We start from the raw sequence: 21,968 nt of genomic DNA, 5'->3' as shown, positions 1-21,968 counted from the left end.
CAAATAAAGGCAATACTGTGGATGCTGGAAACCTGAAACAAACACAGAGGCAATTGGAAAAACTCAGCAAGTCTGGCAGTATCTATGGAGAGAGAAAAACAGAGTTAAGGTTGAGTTTGGTATGACTCCTTTTAGTCTCATGTTGTCTCTTGGAGGCAAAATGTATCACTCTCAGCCTGAAATGTACTCAATGCTGAAGCAGCAACAACTTTGACAAATGTTCTGAAGAATCATGATTGTCTGAGTGAAGAAGTTTCATTTCTTGTCAGCGCAAAATGATTGTCTCATTAAACTGAAACTGTGACCTCATGTTCTCTTTTACAGGCAGCTAAAACATTGCCTAAGTGTCAAACTTGTGAAATCCCATCAGAATCTTCTCTAATATCTATAATTAAACAACTTCCAATCCTACCACTAGCTAACCTATATAAGATAAGGATTTATCAGATGGAATCGATTCTTCATTAAGATATTCATATGATAAATTGCAGTAATTCTTCCAAATTACAAATGGAATAGAACAAACCTAATCCTACTAAGATTGACAGTTCATCTGTCAGTGGTTCCTATGGCCAGGCATCCATGTTTGGTCTGTTTTGGATGTTTCCAACATAGCAAATTAGTTAAGAATCCACTCGGCACAGGATCAGCTTTGGAGGCCATGACACCACTCCCCCACCCTGTGTTGATTTTAAGGCATTAGCTGCTGTATTCCATTAAACAAAAAAAGTTAAAGATCCCAAAGCCACTTTGCCAGCTCCTGAGAGAAAGCAATTGGTAAGAAGTCAAGTGGAAGTAAGAGTAGGGTTGTGGGTGGGTGGGTAAGTCGGCAAAGAAACTGGTAAATAATGGGGTATGGTGGCAAGTGGATAAACAGGAATAGTACCCGGCAGCTGAGGAGATACTGTGCCAAGTGAATGGACAAAGGAATAGAGCAGTGGGTGAATAGGTGAGAGATTAGGATGCAAGGCAAGTATAAGGGGTGGAAAGGTGCCAGTTAAGTGTGAGATGGGGGTTGGATGCCCATTGTGTGAGGTGGCACATGGATACTTCACCAGTTTCCTCATTTCCCCTCCCCCCACCTTACCCCAGTTCCAATCTTCCAGCTCAGCACCGTTCCCATGACCTGTCCTGCCTGCCTATCTTCCTTTCCACCTATCCACTCCACCCTCATTATCACCTCCATCCCCACCCCCATTCACCCATTGTACTCTTTGCTACCTTCCCCACCCTCCTCTCTGACCTATCACCTCCATTCCCACCCCATTCACCTATTGTACTCTATGCTACTTTCTCCCCACATCCACCCCTCTCTCATTTATCTCTCCACTCTGCAGGCTTCCTGCCTCTATTCCTAATGAAGGGCTTTTGCCTGAAATGTCAATTTTCCTGCTCCTTGGATTCTGCCTGACCTGCTGTGCTTTTTCAGCACCACTCTAATCCAAACTCGGGTTTCCAGCATCTACAGTCCTCGTTTTTACCTAAAGACATAGATTGCCAGGTTGGACTGCTGGCAAGTGTGTGAGGAAGTAGAATGGCATATGGGTCAGTGGCTCTAGTGACAGGATGAAGGGGAATGGGTGGGTCAGGTGTTGGGATTGTAAGCTGATGCATTTGAGGGGTTGAGATTGGAGTGAACATGGGTGTTGGGTTTGGGTCAGGCATCTATGGGGTTGTCAGGTGATCATTTGCCCCAGCAAATTTTGAATGACAATGTGAGGGTCAGGAGACACAGCAGAGTGATTGGTTGACCAGGTAATGGACAGTAGCTTTGGGTGCCCAGGAGGTGATCAGATGTCTCATGGAGATATCCAAGGAGGAGTCACTGTGACTGATTAGAGGGTGGGGATTCCGTTTTATGATTTGCCAGGAGTTAGAGCAGCTTTTAAGTCTATTTTTAAGCAAACTGTTGAGCTAACTATTGAACATACAAAGTCCCAAATAGATTAGAGTGGAAGACAGTTGCAAGGATAGTTACCACATAACCAGTACATTGGACTTGTGAGGGCATCTTTAAAGGTACAGCCTTTCACAACTGGAAACAGAAAGTTCCTTCCATTGTTAAATGTTATGGTCATCAATCAATGCACAAGTTCAACAATGAGTTGCAAATGGGGTTGGTTAGCTTGGTTGCTGAGTGGTGAGGCCATGATAGAATGACGCTGACTTTGCAAGTTGAATCCCCACACTAAGAATGGTGGTTCATGGAGGATCTGCCTCCTTGCTTGAGGCCACAATTTTAAAATTGAGTCCTATTGTCAAGTCACTCAGTTCTTGGAATAACTAGGATTTGTTACCAGAAGTATAAATATGGAGTTAGTATGGTGACAAAAATTACGTTGTACATCACTACCTTCAGAATCAAACTGCAAAATGTATTTTGGGATCACCTGAATTATTGACTCCACATTTCCTTAAAGAAAATCCAGAGACGACATTCTGAAGAATAGTTATTCTTGGTGGAGTTCCCCTTTCACTCTTCTTGCGGTAGCAAAGATAACTACAAAAATCACAGAAACATTACAGATAAATTATTTGATTTGAAAAACAAAATCATTAACCATATTCTGATTATGCCAATTTCCTTTGTTTCTAATAGTCATTGAATTTAATTCTCTCAGTCTGCCATGTAACTAAGGAGTCCATTTCTTCTCAACAAATATCCCTTCATGTTGAAAAATTTGAATTAAAATTGGCAGAAAAATTATTCCAATAATGAATGTGAGGTTGCAATCAAGAATTTGAAGATAGGTTTTATTTTCCTTCTGGTAGAAACAAGGTTACTTGAATAACTGACTAACCGCTGTCGATCATTGTGAAATTCTCCTTTTACAAAGGTGAAAAATTGGCAATCAGATTCCTCTGTACATTTTCTCTGGCAGCTCTCTTCATCCTCAATGACAGACTGACGAATGTCATTTCCTGGGAAGTCCAAACCATCATAAACAGTTTCAAAACAGGCTGCAAAAGATGGGAGAGAGAATTGTTTAATTTCTGCAACACGCCCGCAAAAATCAACTAAAAGCTCTGGAAATACTCAGCAGCATCTGCAGGAGAGAAACAAAGACAATGTTTTGAATCCAACACGACTCTCCTTCAGAACTGAAGAGAGAAGAATTGTGATCAGTTTTACCCTCTTGAGAAATGAGGAACAGCACATGGACAGAGAAAGATCAGGAAAACATTAGTCAACTGAGAGTTTAAATATCATTATCTTGGAACAAAAGACAATTGGTCCAAATCATGTGGTAATTGAGGAATGAAGATAATTCAAGTCTGAACATAAGAACATGACAACAAGACAGAGACCAGCAATTCAGGGTAGAAAACTATAACCAACCCAGCATGCTAATATATATTCATACCAATTAGGAGCATCAGTAGGCCATTTGGCTTTTCAAGCCTGTCCAATCTTTCCTCATGAGAAATGACGATAAGTTGGCAAAATATGATTTAAGAAAATTGATGCGCGAGCCCCAAATCAGTGTCACCATGAAGCATTCTGGGAGAACAGACCTGAGTGAGCATGAGAGTTTTTCTACTCTATAATCCACACTGACTAGCACAGCCAATTGAAAATGCAGTGCAGTGCAGTACTGGAAATCTGGGAGGGAACAGCAGCAGCAAAGGTTCCTGATAAAAGGTTGAGGGGTAAGGCCCAGATCGAGCTCAGTTAAAGCAGCTACTAACCCCTAAAAAAAAACAGAATTTGTAAGTGCATCCACACAGTGTGAGCTGGTTGGTAGGTAGTGGGTAAGTTGTTTTTATCCAAGTTGAACTGTAATAAAGAAAGGCAAGCATTCTAGTTTCTTCTTTTTAATAGAAAATTCAACTTTGTACACAGCTTAAGTTTTTTTATTAATTAAATGCCTGGCTAGGGAGTTCAGTCCCATGTGTTGCCCAGCCTGTAGTGTGTGGGGCAATTTAAAATGCTTCTGGCAGTCTGGATGAGCACAGCTGCAGGAAGCACCATAAGTTTGTTAAGCTGGAGAGCTGGCCTTGGACACTGAGCATCACTGGAGGCAAAATACTCCATCACCAGGCTAGGAGTTGCAGGATTAGCACTTTTACACCACACAGTTTAAGGAACTGCAGTTGGAGAAGGAATACATGACCATCAGTCAGGAGTAGGAAGGCAGGCAGGAAAGCCCCAGAGTGTACATCACTCAAGACCAGATTTTCTGTGTCAGAAAATGATAAGAGTGGTAGTTTCTCTGTTAAATGTAGTCAGAGCTCAGCTGCACAAGGAGGGAGCAGCCAAAAAGGAAGAACTATAGTAGAAGACAATTAGGAAACACAAACTACAATAAAAATTTAGGGAGCTAGCAGATTGAACAATCCATGTAAACTGCACTAGCTCTTACCCACACAACTAGTCATCACCTTAACAAACTCAATTAAATCTGTCAGACATAATCTTCTTCTGACAAAGCCATGCTGACTCTCCCAGATTAATCCTTGTCCATCCAAGCAGAGATGAATTCAGTCCCTCAGTTTTTTTTCCAATAGTTTCCCTATTACTGTTGTTCGGCCCATAGGCCAATATTGCTCGATTAATCCTACCAGCTTTCTTGAATAATGATACCACATTAGCTGTCCTCCATCCTCTAGCATCTCTCCTGTCTTGAGAAAGAAGTTGAAAATTAATATCAGGGCCCCTGCAATCTCTCTGCTTGCAGGAGGCAAACAGTCTGGGATAACTTCAACTGATGCTGGCAACTTAGGAAGTTTTAACCCATTAAAAACACCAGTACCTCCTCCCTCTCAATTGCAATTTGTTCAAGTCTATTATAGTCCTCTTCCCAGTTTTCTAGCTGCAAGCTAATCTCAAAACTGGATCGATATCATCTTTGCTACTTACAAGATTGTGTCCCGCAGTGTTCCAGAGAATATCCTGAGACAACGTTTTGTAAATCAGATTTCACAGTCGGCTGTCCTGTTGTCGTCCTCTTCAAATAACAATAAAACCTGGAAGACAATGAGAATAGAAGAAGGGGGATGAAGTTCTGAAATGTGTTGCTCATGATGCCCAAGTAAATCTATGCTGCTGCTTTGGGAAAACTCAGATTGGTTTGGATCTGAAGCCTGTTCTTCAGATATTTTCTGATCAACCTGTTCAGAGAACGTTACAACATTTTTCTGGAAAAGGTGGGACCTGAATGCAGGACTTCTGGCTCAGAAATCAGGATATTACCACCACGCCACAACTGTCCTTTTCAATGTTTTTAAACAACTTGTTCAGGTGTTTTATGCCACATCTCTGGGACTAGAACCAGGGATTTTTTGCAAAACTGGTAGGGATATTACCATTGTGTAGGAAGAGCCCCCAACAAAACTCTTCATCATCCAAAAGTGAGCCATTTAGAATTTGGATGAGGAGGAATTTCCTCACCCAGAGTGTGTTGAATCTTTGGAGTAATTGACCCTTTGGGGCTGTGGAGTCACAGTGTTTGAATATATTCAACACATACATTTCTAGACAGTAAATTATCAATAGTTAAGGGAATATAGTCTGAAATAATGCTGCGATAGATGATAAGTCAAGATTTGGTTGAATAGCAGTGTGGCCTACTGTGTTCTTATTTCTGAAGTTCCTAATAGCCTTCTGGCAATACCCTAATTCAAAATAAATGTGGCTCATTAACAAAAAATGTAAAGTACTTGATTGACCTAAAAGTAGGCTCAACATTGCAGATGACCAATCCTCCTTTGTTTGGGTTTAAAGGCTATATAGCTTACAGTGACATACATTTGTTCCAATTTCTAATGTCTCTATAAACCACATTCACGTTGCATTAAGCTATTAACTAAAATAGAATGAGTAGGGGTTGGTTTTAACAGCACAAATACTACAACCGTTGGTTATTGAGAGAAAATAATGAGATTGTGAGATCATAGTGAGGTACTGCTCAAATTCTACTCAATATTACCCTGTGTGGATAAGCTTTATTACAACCTAATATTGATATAACTATTCCACATTCTATGCAAACATCTCAATAAAGTGCTTACAGATTTACCTTCGGTCATTAGTGTTCCAATCTCTTGTTAAAAAGGTGAAAAACTGGCATTGGCTGCTCTCAGTGCACACTTTCTGACAGTAGTTGACGTCTGGTGCATAGACTGATTCAATGTCATTTCCAGGAAAATCTACATTGGAAAGCAGATTGCGTACACATCCTGCAATAAAGTTAGCTTGTGTTAGCAATCTCTTTGTCAGAAATGTTTATTAAATTGAGAAAGGTTTCAATGAGATCCACATTCACATTCAATAATCCAGAGCTCTGCAATTTCCTGCCTTTTCAAGAATTCATCCAGTTCCCTTTTGCAGTTTATTCTTGAATCTTTTTCCACTTCCATTTCAGATGGTGCAGTCCAGGTCACAACAACTCACTTCATGCTTTCTTTACCTCATGTCTCCTCTGCTTCTTTTGTCAATTAGCTCAAATCTGATTCCTCTGGTTACTGACCATTCTTAACCCTGGATATATCAGCATCAACTCCATGGCTGCTCATACCCTTCCTCACATCCCAACATGAAATAAACTGAAATAGCTCCACAGAGGCCGATATCCCTTTATATACACGTACAAAGCATTTGTCACTGGTCCAGCTTCTTCAGAGCCAGTTCTCAGAGTGGACAGGATGTTTGACATTCCCATTCTTATATATCCACAAGGGTCCCTTGATCAGACTCGACTACTGCCTCCAGATAGGGAACTCATATCTTACAAGGTCCACCTGGCTGACCTTGTTACAATCACCACATCGCTCTCCCTCTAAGTCTGGGAACGGAGGCCCATTCTTTATCTTGTAACCTCTCCTGGGGGGTTTCTCTGACTCAGCCTCAGATACAGGTGACTTGTACTGGACCACAGCTTGCCTCTTGCTCCTGGAGCATCTCAGAAGACCTTCATCGCCATCTCCATGTGGTAAAGATGTCGAGGCTGTGACATTTGTCGTATCCATCTCAGACTCCGAGCTTTCTTCAACACTAGACAGAGAGACAGAACCCTTGGGTTCTGACAGCCTTTCCGGCTGTTCTGAGGAGCCGGGTATTTTTTGCTCCTGCCCCATTTGGGAGCTTGTAACTTTCATGTGGTCCACATGCTTGTTCAGGACCCCAACCCCCAAAATGTGTATGTCACGAGAACTGACCTCACATCAAAAGTGCCTCTTACCCATTCTGGCTCATTTCTGTGGTTTTGGCACCAGACTTCATCCCCTAACGTAAACTGCCTCTTTGCTTTAAGGAGTCTTGTGGACAGCATTGGCGTTCCTGATGCCATTTCACCCTGCCACCCCTCCCAAGTCCAGGAAGATCAATTTTAACCTGTTGCGGAGTCTCTCCCCATGAGCTACTCTGCTGGAGTTATCCCTGTAGTTGCATGTGGGATGGTCTTATAATCAAATAGGAACCAGGACAGGTTGGTATCTAATGAAGCTGTGGGCTGCTTCATTAAGCTTGCTTTCAAAGTTTGGACTGCTCAATCACCAGACCATTGGATAATAGATGGTATGGTGCTGACCTTATATGCTGAATGTCATTTGACTTTAGGAAGTACTCAGATTCTCTGCTGATAAATGATGGCCCATTGTCTGTGACCAACACTTCCAGAACCTCCTGTACTGCAAAAGATGCGCATGGTTTTTCAATCATCATCCCCATGTTTGACGAATTAGATTAGATTAGATTACATTACAATGTGGAAACAAGCCCTTCGGCCCAACAAGTCCACACCGACCCACCGAAGCCCCTGCACATCTTTGGACTGTGGGAGGAAACCGGAGCACCCGGAGGAAACCAACGCAGACACGGGGAGAACGTGCAAACTCCACACAGTCAGTCGCCTGAGTCGGGAATTGAACCCGGGTCTCTGGCGCTGTGAGGCAACAGTGCTAACCACTGTGCCACCGTGCCGCCCACTAACTCAATGTACATCCAACCACTTTGAATGGGCATCCACAATGACTAAGGACATTGAGCCCAAGAAAGGGTCAGCATAGTCAATGTGTAGATGAGTCCAGGAGTTACCCATCCATTCCCACAAATGTGGAGGATCTGCTGGAAGTATTTTTTGTCCTTGTTGGCAGTCTGGGCAGTGCCCCATCAACGTGGCTACATCTGTATCCAATCCTGGACACCAGACATAACTTCTTGCCAATATCCTCATTTTGGAAACTCCTGAATGTCCCTCGTGGAGGTCAGTCAGTATCTGATGGCGACCTTTGCTCGGGACAATCACTCTCGTTCTCCATAATACAATGCCGTCCTCTGCAGTAATCTGGCCTCACCAAGTCCAGAAAGGTTTTAATTTTAGTTCATTTGTTTCCCCCATCACCAGCAACTGTGTTAGTTTTGCAAGAACTGGATTTTTTTGCTTCCACAGTCTGATATTGTCAGTGATGGCCAGAAGATTGAGGGAGGAGGTGTGGGCGCAGGTTTTGTAATTCCTGCAGTGGCAGGGGAGGGTGCCAGGACGGGAGGGTGGGTTGTGACAATATTATATTTATGACAATATATATTTTTTGTCAGTGTAGTTCTGCACATTCTCTGGATTATTTGATTAGGGACAGCCAGCACGGATTTGTGAAGGGTAGATCTTGCCTTACAAGTCTTATTGAATTCTTCGAGGAGGTGACCAAGCATGTGGATGAGGGTAGAGCAGTGGATGTAGTGTACATGGATTTTAGTAAGGCATTTGATAAGGTTCCCATGGTAGGCTTATGCGGAAAGTCAGGAGGCATGGAATAGAGGGAAATTTGGCCAATTGGATAGAAAACTGGCTAACCGGTCGAAGGCAGAGAGTGGTGGTAGATGGTAAATATTCAGCCTGGAGCCCAGTTACAAGTGGAGTTCCGCAGGGATCAGTTCTGGGTCCTCTGCTGTTTGTAATGTTTATTAATGACTTGGACTATGTACATAGATCTTTGAAGGTTGCCACTCAGGTGGATAGAGTTTGTAAGAAGGCCTATGGAGTATTATCGTTCATTAGCAGAGGGATTGAATTCAAGAGTCGTGAAGTGATGTTGCAGCTGTACAGGACTTTGGTTAGGCCACATTTGGAGTACTGTGTGGAGTTCTGGTCGCCTCACTTTAGGAAAGATGTGGAAGCTTTGTAGAGGGTGCAGAGAAGATTTACCAGGATGTTGCCTGGAATGGAGAGGAAGTCGTACGAGGATAGGTTGAGAGTTCTCGGCCTTTTCTCGTTGGAACGGCGAAGGATGAGGGGTGACTTGATAGAGGTTTATAAGATGATCAGAGGAATAGATAGAGTAGACAGTCAGAAACTTTTTCCCCGGGTACACAGAGTGTTACAAGGGGACATAAATTTAAGGTGAAGGGTGGAAGGTATAGGGGAGATGTCAGGGGTGGGTTCTTTACCCAGAGAGTGGTGGGGGAATGCGCTGCCCGTGGGAGTGGTAGAGTCGGAATCATTGGCGACCTTTAAGCGGCATTTGGATAGGTACATGGATGGGTACTTAATCTAGGTTAGAAGTTCGGCACAACATCGTGGGCCGAAGGGCCTGTTCTGTGCTGTATTGTTCTATGTTCTATGTTCTATGTTCTATTTAACAAATACAGTCCTATTATGGAACCTCATCTAATGTTAGACAATGAGATTTGAATTTTGCATGAATGTTCTTGTTGGTTACGATCAGTATCTTGTCAGTTGCAAACAGCTGAAAGGACATGCTCCTTCAATCAATCCACCAAAATTTGGGATATACAGACGTACACTTGAGCATCACAGGGGCATTATTATTCACATCATAATTAAATATCTGTGTTATGAGCAAAACATGACCATTGATGCTCTACCAACCAATCAGAACGGGATAAATGTTGTTTTCCTTGACATGGAGATTTGTTGCAAATGATGAAGGAAAGATGAAAAGCTCTGATAAATGTATCCTTTATCAACAATACTCATATCTTATATTGCCAAAGAATCATCTGAAATTCAGCATTGTAACAAAAAATGGAACTAATATTTACGTTCTACAACACTTGATTTGAGAATCAGAAACAAAATCTCATTTGGGACATACCTTCACATCCCCTTAAAGGAAATCCAGATACGACATTCTGAAGAATGGTTATTTTTGGTGGAGTTCCTCTTTCACTTTTCTTGCGGTAGCAAAGAAAGCTACAAAGAATCACAGAAACATTACAAAAAAGTGATGAAGTTTGAACCAGCATTAATCCTTCTCTAATTCAATCTGTCTTCTCTGTTGCTCATATTAAGTGAATTACATTCTCTCAGCCGATTGCAGATGCGAAGAGGTGGTATTTTTTTCCTCAGTAAAAAGTGATGAATAAAAATGGAAGAAAGTTATTTCCGATGAATGATGAAAAGGTGCACTCTTCTAATCAAGGATTTCTATTTCCTCAGAAAAACATGTACATTTCAATAACTGACTAACCGCTGTCGATCATTGTGAAATTCTCCTTTTACAAAGGTGAAAAACTGACAATCAGCTTCCGCTGTACATTTTCTTTGACAACTCTCTTCATTCTCAACGACAGACTGACGAATGTCATTTCCTGGAAAGTCCAAACCATCATAAACAGTTTCAAAACAGGCTGCAAAAGATGGGAGAGGGTGTTGATGAGTTACTGCAAAACGGCAACAAATATCAACAAGGTGATCATTTCAGAAGCTGAGTTTAATGTGAGACACATGCTCTTCATCTTACTTCACTGTCCCACAAGAAATTTCTAATATTTAGGTTTCATTATCCTAAAAGCACCTAAGCCACATTTGATAAAATGTTGCATTTTTCGCGATATAAACTTGGATTTAGAGGCAGAGGCCACATATGGTACAATCTAAAATGTTTGCCGATTTTTGCACATTTTTTGTAAGTAAACAAACAACATGAACCATGGCTCAACTTATCAGAAGCTGGAATCTTTGCTCCAATTACTGGGTTGTATCAAGGAGCATTTTTCTCATTTTAGTGAACAAATTGTGTGAAGGACATCAATGTAGGTTAGAATGAAAAAAGGAACAATAAAGGAAAATCATAAATATTACTGGTTCTGATGTAATCATTCCTTACACTCATGAATCCTTTCTATATTCCTCCTGTTAGCAAGCTATTTCTGATTGTGTTTCTTAAATGATGAGATGACACTTTCTCTGAATAGACTCTGCACTTGCTGATTATTCTGTGCTCCCTCCCTGTCTGTATGGCTTGACCTCATGTCTGGACTGGGAGGGGAGGGGTCGGCAAAGCAGAATCCTCAGAGACCATGAGGCTCACAAAGGTCCCTTTTATCAAAGCTTTCAAGTTATCAATGTATTAGTCAAAGGAGAAGAAAAGTAAAAAACAACTTAGGATTAAGAGGTAGCGAGTGGAGAGCAAACAGGTTCAAAAACATCAAAATTAATGGCAGGATACAAGGGTAGCAGAATAGGTGGACATTGTTCCATGTTCACCGGTTGCCCAATGAAATGCAATAAACAGACAGAGGCTGAATAACCTCTCTCCCTGGATGCATCAGGACATACAGAACTTGCTAAAAACCAGACATGAGGCCTTCAGATCAGGAGACCCACTCAAATATAAGGAATCCAGGTATGACCTTCGCAGAGCCATTAAGACACCCAAGGACCAATATCGATCCAAACTAGAGACCCAGACACACATCAGTGACTCTGGCAAGGACTGAATGACATCACAGGTTCTATAAAGAGACAGTGCAAGATAGCAGATGATGACATATCCCTCCCAGATCATCTCAACGCCTTCTACACTTGCTTTGAGCAGAATTTCGGCACATAGGTAACACCTTTCCTGACAAGACAAAAGTGAGGACTGCAGATACTGGAAACCAGAGTTTAGATTAGAGTGGTGCTGGAAAAGCACAGCAGGTCAGGCAGCATCCGAGGAGCAGGGAAATCGATGTTTCGGGCAAAAGCCCTTCATCACCTTTCCTGACAAGTCCTAACGAACCTCTCCCAACAGTCATTGCATCAGACGTCAAATTTTCCTTTGTGTGAACCCAAGGGAAGTGGTGGGACCAGACGGAGTACCAGGCTGTGCACTCAGAGCATGCACAGATCAGCTGGCAGAGGTCTTCTCAGACATCTTCACCCTCTCCCTGCAGCAGGCCACTGTCCCTGCCTGTTTCAAGAGAGCCAACATCATCCCTGTGCCTAAGAAAGCTCATACAGCATTTCTCAATGACTACTGCCCAGTGGCCCTAACTTCGGTGGTCATGAAGTGCTTTGAAAGACTGGTCAAGGCATTAATCAACTCCGGCCGCCCCATTACTCTTGACACATTCCAATTTGGCCAAAAGTGGGTACTGCAGATGCTGGAGATTAGAGTGGTGCTCGAAAAGCACAGCAAGTGAATCCAATTTGCCTATCAGACCAACAGATCCATGTCAGATGCCATATCACGTGCCCTTCACTCCTCCCTGGAACATCTTGACACCAAGAACAGCTACGTAAGAATCCTATCATTGACTACAATTCAGCCTTCAACACTATTATCCCCTCAAGACTGATTAGTAAACTTAGTGATCTCAAACTAAGCCCCACTCTCTGCAACTGGATCCTCTATTTCCTGACCCACAGGCCACTGTCAGTGAAGATTAGGGCCATGAAGATTAGGGACAATATTTCATCCTCATGAACACTCAGCACTGGAGCCCCCCAGGGATGCATACTGAGCACCCTACTGTATTCACTGTATACCCATGACTGCATCATCAAATACCAGACTAATGCCATTTGCAACTTCACTGATGACACCACCATAGTCGGTCAAATCTCAGTTGGCAATGAAATAGACTACAGACGGGAGGTGGAAGACCTGGAAAAATGGTGCACTGAGAACAACCTAGCTCTCAATGCCAGCTAAACCAAATAACTCATTATTGACTTTCGGCAGGATGGTACTCATGCCACCCTACACATTAACAGCACAGAGGTGGAACGAGTGGAGAGTATCAAACTCTTGGGAGTGGCCATCTACAACAAGTTTTCTTGGACTCTTCACGTGGATGCACTGGTTATAAAGGCCCAACAACGTCTCTTCTTCCTCAGGCAGCTGAGGAGATTTGGAATGATGGCAAATACCCTTGCCAACTTTTATAGGTGTGCCATCGAGAGCACTCTGTTTGGATGTATCACTACCTGGTATGGCAACTGAACCATTTAAGATCGGAGACGATTACAGAGAGTGGTGAACTCGGCCCGGACAATCACAAAGGCCAACCTCCCATCTATAGAATCCATCTACCAGGCCCACTGTCAAGAAAAGGTCACCAGCATTCTCAAAGATCCATCTCACCCTGGCAATCTTTTTCTACAACCTCTATCATCGTGGAGAAGGTACAGAAGCCTGAACACATGCAACAGCCGGTTTCATAACAATTTCTACCCCACTGTTGTTAGAATAATGAATGGACTCACTCTTAACATTCACCCGTACCTGTGTTTTGTTTTTGCTGCTGTTTACCTATTACTTACTATCTATGCTGCTTAATTCTGTGATCTTCCTGTATTACACACAAGACAAAGCTTTTCACTGTGACTCGGTACACTTGACAATAAATTAAATTCAATTCAATTCTAACCTTTCCATACATTTAGCACTCCATGTTAGCTAAAACACTTATAAAACAAATAAATCAGGTCTGGAAATTGAGTTCTCCTGAGCATTTGATTAGTGGAAGCTGAAAGGGAATTTTGTCTTTTAATTCACCCTCTCTTTAATAACATGTTTAATGAAATCTGAATACTGTATTCAAGCAAATCAGAATATCTGTAAAAGACAATGGGCCAGTTATACAGTTGAACGATATGGATGAGATGACGCTATCTCTGAATGCTGTTTGCTTCAGGGTCTCATAGATCTTCTCTTCTTCATTCACGGACAGAAACTCATGGCATTTCAGTCTCACATGCAATAACATGTTTCAGTTATTTTGGACTAGACAAGATGAGCCAGGAGTTGCTGGAATTCATCATCAATCATTGAAATTTATATGAGGATTCGGCTTGCCCCATCCATGAAACTAGCTCCCAGGATGCCCAGCCTCGGTGAGAAAAAAAGTTCCTAATCTTGGTTTCAAGTGTGTTTTCAGTTGGTCACAAGAGTTAACATCGGCTCCATGTCCAACTCATCAAGACACCTGATGATCTGATGTGTTTCCATCAAGTCACCTTTTATTCTTCACAACTCTAGTTGATACAAGCCTAGCCACTCCAACCCATCCATTCCAGGTATTCGTTTAGAAAACCTTCTCTGAACTACTTCCAATGCATTTACATCCTTCCTATCATTACGTGTTACACAGTCCTACGGATGTCACCTCACCACTGCCTTTGTAACTCAGGCATAACTTGAGTTTGTATTCAATTCCTCTTATGATAAATGCCAGGTTTCATTTAGCCTCATTAGTTACTTGTGGGACATGGATATTCACCTTCGGTGATTCATGCACCACAGTACTCAATTCTTCTCAAACCCACCTCTCTCTCCCTCAACAAATCAGTGATCAAACCGCAAACGCTGGAAATCAGAAACAAAAACAGAAGTTGTGGGAAAAAGTGAATAATGGTCACTGGACCCAAAATGTTAATGTTAATTTCTCTCCACAGATGCTACCAGACCTGAAATGATTTTACATCAAGTTCTGTTTTTGTTTCTCACTACCTGAAACTGATTGTAATATTTAATACAACTTTACTCACTGGGGGCTACCTATGGGCGCTTTCACTATGAGATGACTAATTAATCCTATCTCATTGCACAATAACACGTCTAGTATCCCCTGATTCTGGACCATCCTATAAGCTGTCCTTTATCCATCTCACTTTACCAGTTTACATGTAGGTAAAAATCCTCTGTGATCACCTCCATCTCTTTCTAACAAACTGCAATCATTTCTTTCTTTGTGCCCCACACCAGCATGTATTTAATATTATGCGGCTTCTCCATCACTCACACAAGTAACTTTTCTCTTACATTTTCCACTTCTTCCCACACCTTTTGCACAGCCTGGTTTCCTGGACTGAGGTGATTCATTTCTTATGTACTGGCAATGTCCTTAACTAAAAGCAGTACCCCTCCTGCACCTTTTACCAGCTTTCTGTCCTCCTGAACACCCTTCAGTGTTCAGGATTAAATAAAGAGAAAGCTTGTGATTTATTTATAAATACAATCAAAGCATATATGGATCACTGAATGACACTGTAAAATAACTAATAATTTGCAAGGAAATAACATCACAGAATCACAGAAACATTATACTAAAATGTTAAAGTTGGAACCAGCATTAATCCTTCTCTAATTCAATCTGTCTTCTCTGTTGCTGACATTGAGTGAATTACATTCTCTCAGCCGATTGTAGATGTGAAGGGATGGTATTTATTCCTCAGTTAAAAGTGATGAGTAAAAATTGAAGGATCATTATTTCTGATGAATGATGAAAAGGTGCACTCATCAAATCAAGGATTTCTGTCTCCTCAGAGAAACAAGTATATTTCAATAACTGACTAACCACTGTCGATCATTGTGAAATTCTCTTTTTACAAAGGTGAAAAACTGACAATCAGATTCCTCTGAACATTTTCTTTGGCAACTCTCTTCATTCTCGATGAAAGACCGATGAATGTCATTTCCCAGGAAGTCCAAACCATCATAAACAGTTTCAAAACAAGCTGCAAATGATGGGAGAGGGAGTTGATGAGTTAATGCAGAATGGCAACAAACATCAACAAGGTGATCATTTGGGAGCTTATTTAAATGTGAGGTATGTGTTCTTAATAGAACATAGAACATAGAAAAGTGCACAGAACAGGCCCTTTGGCCCACGATGTTGTGCTGATGTTTAATCCGACTGTAAAATATAGTAACTTAACCTACACACCCCTCAACTCACTGCTATCCATGTGCATGTCCAGCTGTCGTTTAAATGTCCCCAATGACTCTGCTTCCACCACCACAGCTGGCAACGCATTCCACAACTCTCTGCGTAAAGAATCTACCTCTGACGTCTCCTACCTTCCTCCTAATATCTTCAAACTATGACTCCTTGTACCAGTCAATCCTGCCCTGGGGAAAAGTCTCTGGCTATTGACTCTATCTATTCCTCTCATTATCTTGTACACCTTGATCTCCTCTCTTCCTCCTTCTCTCCAGAGAGAAAAGTCTGAACTTATTCAACCTTTCTTCATAAGGCAAGCCCTCCAGTCCAGGCAGCGTCCTGGTAAACCTTCTTTGCACCTTCTCCAAAGCCTCTGTATCTTTCCTATAGTAGGACAACCGGAACCGGACACAATATTCCAAGTGTGGTCTCACCAGGGACTTGTAGAGCTGCAGCAAAACCTCGTGGCTCTTAAACTCGATTCCCCTGTTAATGAAAGCCAAACCACCATATGCTTTCTTAACAACCCGATCCACTTGAGTGGCAATTTTGAGGGATCTATATACTTGTACACCGAGATCCCTCTGTTCCTCCACACTGCCAAGAATCCTGTCTTTATTCCTATATTCAGCATTCGAGTTCGACTTTTCAAAAGGCATCACTTCACATTTATCCAGGTTGAAATCCATCTGCCATTTCTCAGCCCAGCTCTGCATTCCGTCTATGTTGTGCTGCAGCCTGCAGTAGCCCTCGATACTATCGACGACACCTCCAACCTTTGTATCATCTGCAAATTTACTAACCCACACCTCAACCTTCTCATCCAAGTAATTTATAAAAACTACAAAGAGCAGAGGCCCAAGAACAGAGTCCTGAGGGACACCGCTCAACACTGATCTCCAGGCAGAATACTTTCCATCTACAACCACTCTCTGCCTTTTCTCAGCCAGCCAATTCTGAATCCAGATAGCCAAACCTCCCCATGTCCCATACTTCCTGACTTTATGAATGAGCCTAACATGAAGGACCTTATCAAATGCCTTGCTGAAATCCAGATACACTACATCTACTGCTCGTCCTTCATCGACCTGTCTTGACACCTCCTCAAAGAACTCAATAAGATTTGTGAGGCATGACCTGCTGACTGCCTCTAATCACACTATGCATTACCATAGTCTTATCCCTCAGAACTCTTTCCACAACTTTGCTGACCACAGACGTAAGACTGACTGTGCTGTAATTGCCAGGGATTTCCCTATTACCCTTCTTGAAAAGAGGAACAACATTTGCCTCCTTCCAATCCTCTGGTATGACTCCCATGGAGAGTGAGGAGGCAAATATTCTCGCCAGTAGCTTAGCAGCCTCCTTTCTCGCTTCCCGGAGCAGCCTAGGATAAATCTGGTCTGGCCCTGGGGACTTATCAATCTTAATATTTTCCAAAATTTCCAGCACATCATCTTCATCAATCTTGATCCGGTCAAGCCTGTATCCCAGCTCCTAAAAGTTTTCATTTACAACAAGTTCCCTTTCCTTGGTGAAAACCCAAGCAAAAAATCTCATTGAGAGCTTCCCCTCTCTGCTCAGACTCTACCCACAAGTTCCTTCCGCTATCCGTGATCGGCCCTACCTTCTCCCTGATCATTCTCTTATTCCTCACTTATGAGTAAAATGCCTTTGGGTTCTCCCTAACCCTTCCTGCCAAACCTTTTTCGTGCCCCCTCCTGGCTCTCCTCAGTCCATTTCTGAGCACCTTTCTAGCAGGCCTGTAATCCTCTAAAGCTGTGCTAGATCCTTGCTTCCTCCTCCTTACGTAAGCTGCCTTCTTCCTTTTGATGAGAAGTTCCTCTGTTCTCATCATCCAAGGCTCCTTAATCTTACCTCTTCTTACCTGTCTCAGAGGAACAAATTTGTGTATCACTCGCAACAACTGCTCCTTAAATTGTCTCCACATGTCTGCTGTGCCCTTTCTGTGGAACAATTGCTCCCAGTCTGTACTTCCCAACTCCTGTCTGATAGTGTCATAATTTCCTTTTCCCAAATTAAATTTCTTCCCTCGGTAACTGCTCCTTTCACTCTCCAAGGCTATGGTAAATGTGAGGCAGTTGTGGTCATTGTTACCAAAGTGTTCTCCCACCGCGAGATCTGACACCTGTCCTGGCTTGTTGCCGAGCACCAAATCCAAAATGGCCTCTCCCCTCGTCGGTCTGTCTACACACTGAGTAAGGAAACCCTCCTGAACACACCTGACACAAACAGCTCCATTCAAACTATCTGCACTAAGGAGGTTGCAGTCGATGTTGGGAAAGTTGAAGTCACCCATAACAAAAACCCTGCTACTTCTGCATTTTTCCAGAATCTGCTCGCCTCTGAGTTCTTCAATCTCTCTACTGCTGTTAGATGGTCTGTAGAAAACCCCCAAAGTGTGGCTGTTTCCTTGCTGTTCCAAACTTCCACCCATATTGACTCAGTAGACAAGCCTTCCTCAAAAACCTTCGTTTCTGTAGCTGTGATGCACTCCCTGATTAGCAATGCTACACCCCCTCCTCTTTTTCCACCCTCCCTGTTCTTTTTAAACGTTCTAAACCCTGGAACATCAAGCAACCATTCCTGCCCCTGTGAAACCCACATCTCCGTTATGGCCACAACATCGTAGCTCCAAGTACTGATCCATGCGCTAAGTTCGTCACTCTTATTTCGGACACTCCTTGCATTAAAGCAGACACTCTTTAACCGATCCCTTTGTTTTATCGCATGAGAAACCTTCCCAATAGATTCACAACATCCTGTCACTGCCCCATCTGCAACTGACCCCCTCTCAGACATGTGGTTCTGATTCCCACCCCCTTGCCAAGCTAGTTTAAACCCTCCCGAATCACAAGAGCAAATCTCCCATCCAGATCATTTGTGCCCCTCCAGTTCAGGTGCAACCTGTCCTTCATGTACAAGTCCCACCTTCCCCAGAAGGTATCCCAATGGTCGAGGTATCTGAAGCCCTCCCTCCTGCACCAGCCTCGCAGCCACATGTTAAGCTGCATTCGCTGACTGTTTCTCAACTCACTATCTCGTGGCACCAGTAGCAAACCTGAGATCACTACTCTACTCATCCTGCTCTTCAGCTTCCAACTAAACTCTCTGTAGTCACTTTTCAGATCCTCAATTCCTTTCCTGGCTGTATCATTGGTGCCAATATGTCCCACGATTTCTGGCTGCTCACTCTCCCCCTTCAGAATCTTGTAAGCCCGATCGGCGACATCCCAGACCTTGGCACCGGGGAGAAAACATACCTTCCGAGAGTCCCATTCCTGACCACAAAACCTCCTGTCAATCTGTTTGGCGGAGGTTAATATAACCTCAAAGTTCCTAGTCAAAATTCTGATTCACAGACATCATTATCTTAAAAGTGCCTGAGCCACATTTGGCAAAATGTTGAGTTATTCACCAGATGTACACTTGGAATTGCAGGCAGGAGTTACACATTTTACATTCTAAAATCACTCAGACATCATTATCTTAAAAGTGCCTGAGCCACATTTGGCAAAATGTTGAGTTTTTCACCAGATGTACACTTGGAAATGCAGGCAGGAGTTACACATTTTACATTCTAAAATCACTGCTTTTCTTCGAACATGTTTTGAAAGGAAATAAATATCATGAATGAGGGAGCAATAATCAGAAGCTCCAACTACTGGGTTGTATCAAGGGATAATTTTCTCATTTTAGTAAACAAATGGTGTCAAGAATATCAATATATGCTGGAATGTAAAAAGGAACAATGAAGGAAAATCATAAAATTACTGGTCATGATGTAACCATTCCTGACACTCATATATCCTTTCTGTATTCCTCCTGTTAACAAGCTATTTTTGATTATGCTCATTAAATGATGAGATGATGCTTTCTCAAGTGGCACTGAAACAGACTCTGCACTTGCTGATTATTCTGTGCTCCCTCCCCGTCTGTACGGCTTGACCTCATGTCGAACTGGGAGGGGAGGGGTCAGCAAAGCAGAATCCTCAGAGATTGCGAGGCTCACAAAGTTTCCCTTTCACCAAGGTTTACGAGACTAAAGAATTCATCAAATATGATGCAAAATAGTAAACAAGGTACAGAGCAGAAAAGTGAGATGTGATTCAATGTTGAGAGGTAACAGGTCAGAAAAAATTGAAACTAACATTAGGATATCAGTGTTGCAGAAGAACAGATAAGCATGTTTGCATCTTCACAATTTGTTTTAGGTAACACAACAAACGGACACAGTTCAAGAGGCTAAATAACCTTGTTCCATGCTCTAACTTTTCCTTATGTTCAATCTGCCTTTTTGGTTGAAGCATTTACAAATCCAGTAAAACAAATCTGGAAATTGTGTTTGATTTAGCATACGCTCATTAGGAGCTGAAAGGCAACTCTTTCGTATAATTCATCATTTCTTTAATGCATTTTTTGAGAAAATCATTGATCCTAATCCTTCACTCCAGCAAGTCACTACTTCTCTGTCACAGGCCCTTGCAACGATTGTTGTTTCTGCAAAGATCATAAGGCTGAGTGATGGGGGGGTGCATGTTAAGCTAGATATGCTTGCACACAAACAGTTACAAGTAGCCGTATCTTGCTTCTGCGAAATCGCAAGGCGGTATCATGAGGGTATATACTAGTAAATAACTAACCGAAAAGGGGTGGGGGGTCGACTGGTAGAAACAGATGTATTGACATGGCAGTTTCAATTGTCATGCACATAGGGAGTTAGTATGAACAAGACAACCAAATAACACCCAGTGTTGCGTCAGCAAAAGTAATAAGACCCAGCTATCAAGCAGGGGGGTGGCGGCGGGGGGAGGTTTCACGCTGACAGCAGGCCACAGACAGATGTGGAAAGCCACTTAGATTAGCAGCTGCACAGAGCAATACAACTATCAGGTATGAAGTAAAAGGGGAGTACCGAGAGATTCAACTGAACTGTATAAATTGTAATGTAACCTCCTGATCGATGTGCCTACTTTATGATCACCTAGCTTGGAAGAACGTATGATTAGAGACTGCTTCAGAATTTGACTCAGACTGAAATTATTGAACAGTGAGCTTCGTTCTCACATTCTCTAAACTACATGGATTATTTTATGCAGTTGAATGAGGTGAATGAGATGAATCTATCTTAGAGTGCTGTATACCTTCAGCGTCTGACAGATCTCATCTTCTTCATTCATGAGCATGAATTCATTTCATTTTCAGTTTTATTTTCCCTTCCTGGTAAGGTCAGAAATGGAGACTTTCACCAGTAATTGTCCAATATCCAGCACCATTAGTGATTCCTCAGATGATAAAACAGTTCATGCACAAATGCAACAAGACCTGGACAATATCCCAACTTGAGCTGACCAATGTTAAGTAACATTTGTGCCACACAAATGCCAGGCAAGAAGGCATTTCCAACAAGAGAGAATACCCATCGCTCCTCTGACATTCACTCATATTACCATTGCTTCAATAGCCAACTACAGACATCCAAGGAGTTATATTGACCAGAAATGAAACTAGACTGGAAGATATTTACTGTGGCTACAAGATCAAATCAGAGGCAAGAAATCTTGGAGTGAGTTACTCACTCCCTATCTTCCAAGCTCTGTCCCCCATCTACAGAGGGGGAATAGGAGTGATTGAATGTCCCCCACTTGCCTTGATAAGTGCAGCTCCAACAGCACACAAGAAGCTTGACATCATTCAGGACAAAGCAGCAGACTTGATTAGCACCATATCCATAAATAGAGTCACAGAGAGGTACAGCATGGAAACAGACCCTTCAGTCCAACCCGTCCATGCCGACCAGATATCCCAACCCAATCTAGTCCCACCTGCCAGCACTAGGCCCATATCCCTCCAAACCCTTCCTATTCATATACCCATCCAAATGCCTCTTAAATGGTGCAATTGTACCAGCCTCCACCACTTCCTCTGCCAGCTCATTCCATATACGTACCACCCTCTGCATGAAAAAGTTGCCCCTTAGGTCTCTTTTATATCTTTCCCCTCTCACCCTAAACCTATGCCCTCTAGTTCTGGACCCCACCACCCCAGGGAAAAG

General features: G+C 42.5%; 1 protein-coding gene across 1 annotated transcript in view; it reads right to left on the bottom strand.

Moving 5' to 3' along the window:
• LOC122549776 (coagulation factor XI-like) overlaps positions 1 to 21,968 on the bottom strand; it is a 41,700-nt gene that overhangs the window by 1,218 nt on the left and 18,514 nt on the right. Inside the window, exons 9-14 of the mRNA XM_043689793.1 lie at positions 10,429 to 10,588; positions 10,054 to 10,151; positions 6,021 to 6,180; positions 4,862 to 4,968; positions 2,802 to 2,961; positions 2,391 to 2,500 (exon numbers count right to left, since the gene is read on the bottom strand). Coding sequence (XP_043545728.1) covers positions 2,391 to 2,500; positions 2,802 to 2,961; positions 4,862 to 4,968; positions 6,021 to 6,180; positions 10,054 to 10,151; positions 10,429 to 10,588 — 795 coding nt within the window. The remainder of the gene's footprint in view (positions 1 to 2,390; positions 2,501 to 2,801; positions 2,962 to 4,861; positions 4,969 to 6,020; positions 6,181 to 10,053; positions 10,152 to 10,428; positions 10,589 to 21,968) is intronic.

Source organism: Chiloscyllium plagiosum, chromosome 1, assembly GCF_004010195.1.
Source record: "Chiloscyllium plagiosum isolate BGI_BamShark_2017 chromosome 1, ASM401019v2, whole genome shotgun sequence".
Classification (NCBI taxonomy): domain Eukaryota; kingdom Metazoa; phylum Chordata; class Chondrichthyes; order Orectolobiformes; family Hemiscylliidae; genus Chiloscyllium; species Chiloscyllium plagiosum.
The sequence above is the reverse complement of the archived record's forward strand: the minus strand, read 5'-3'. Positions and strand labels throughout refer to the sequence as shown.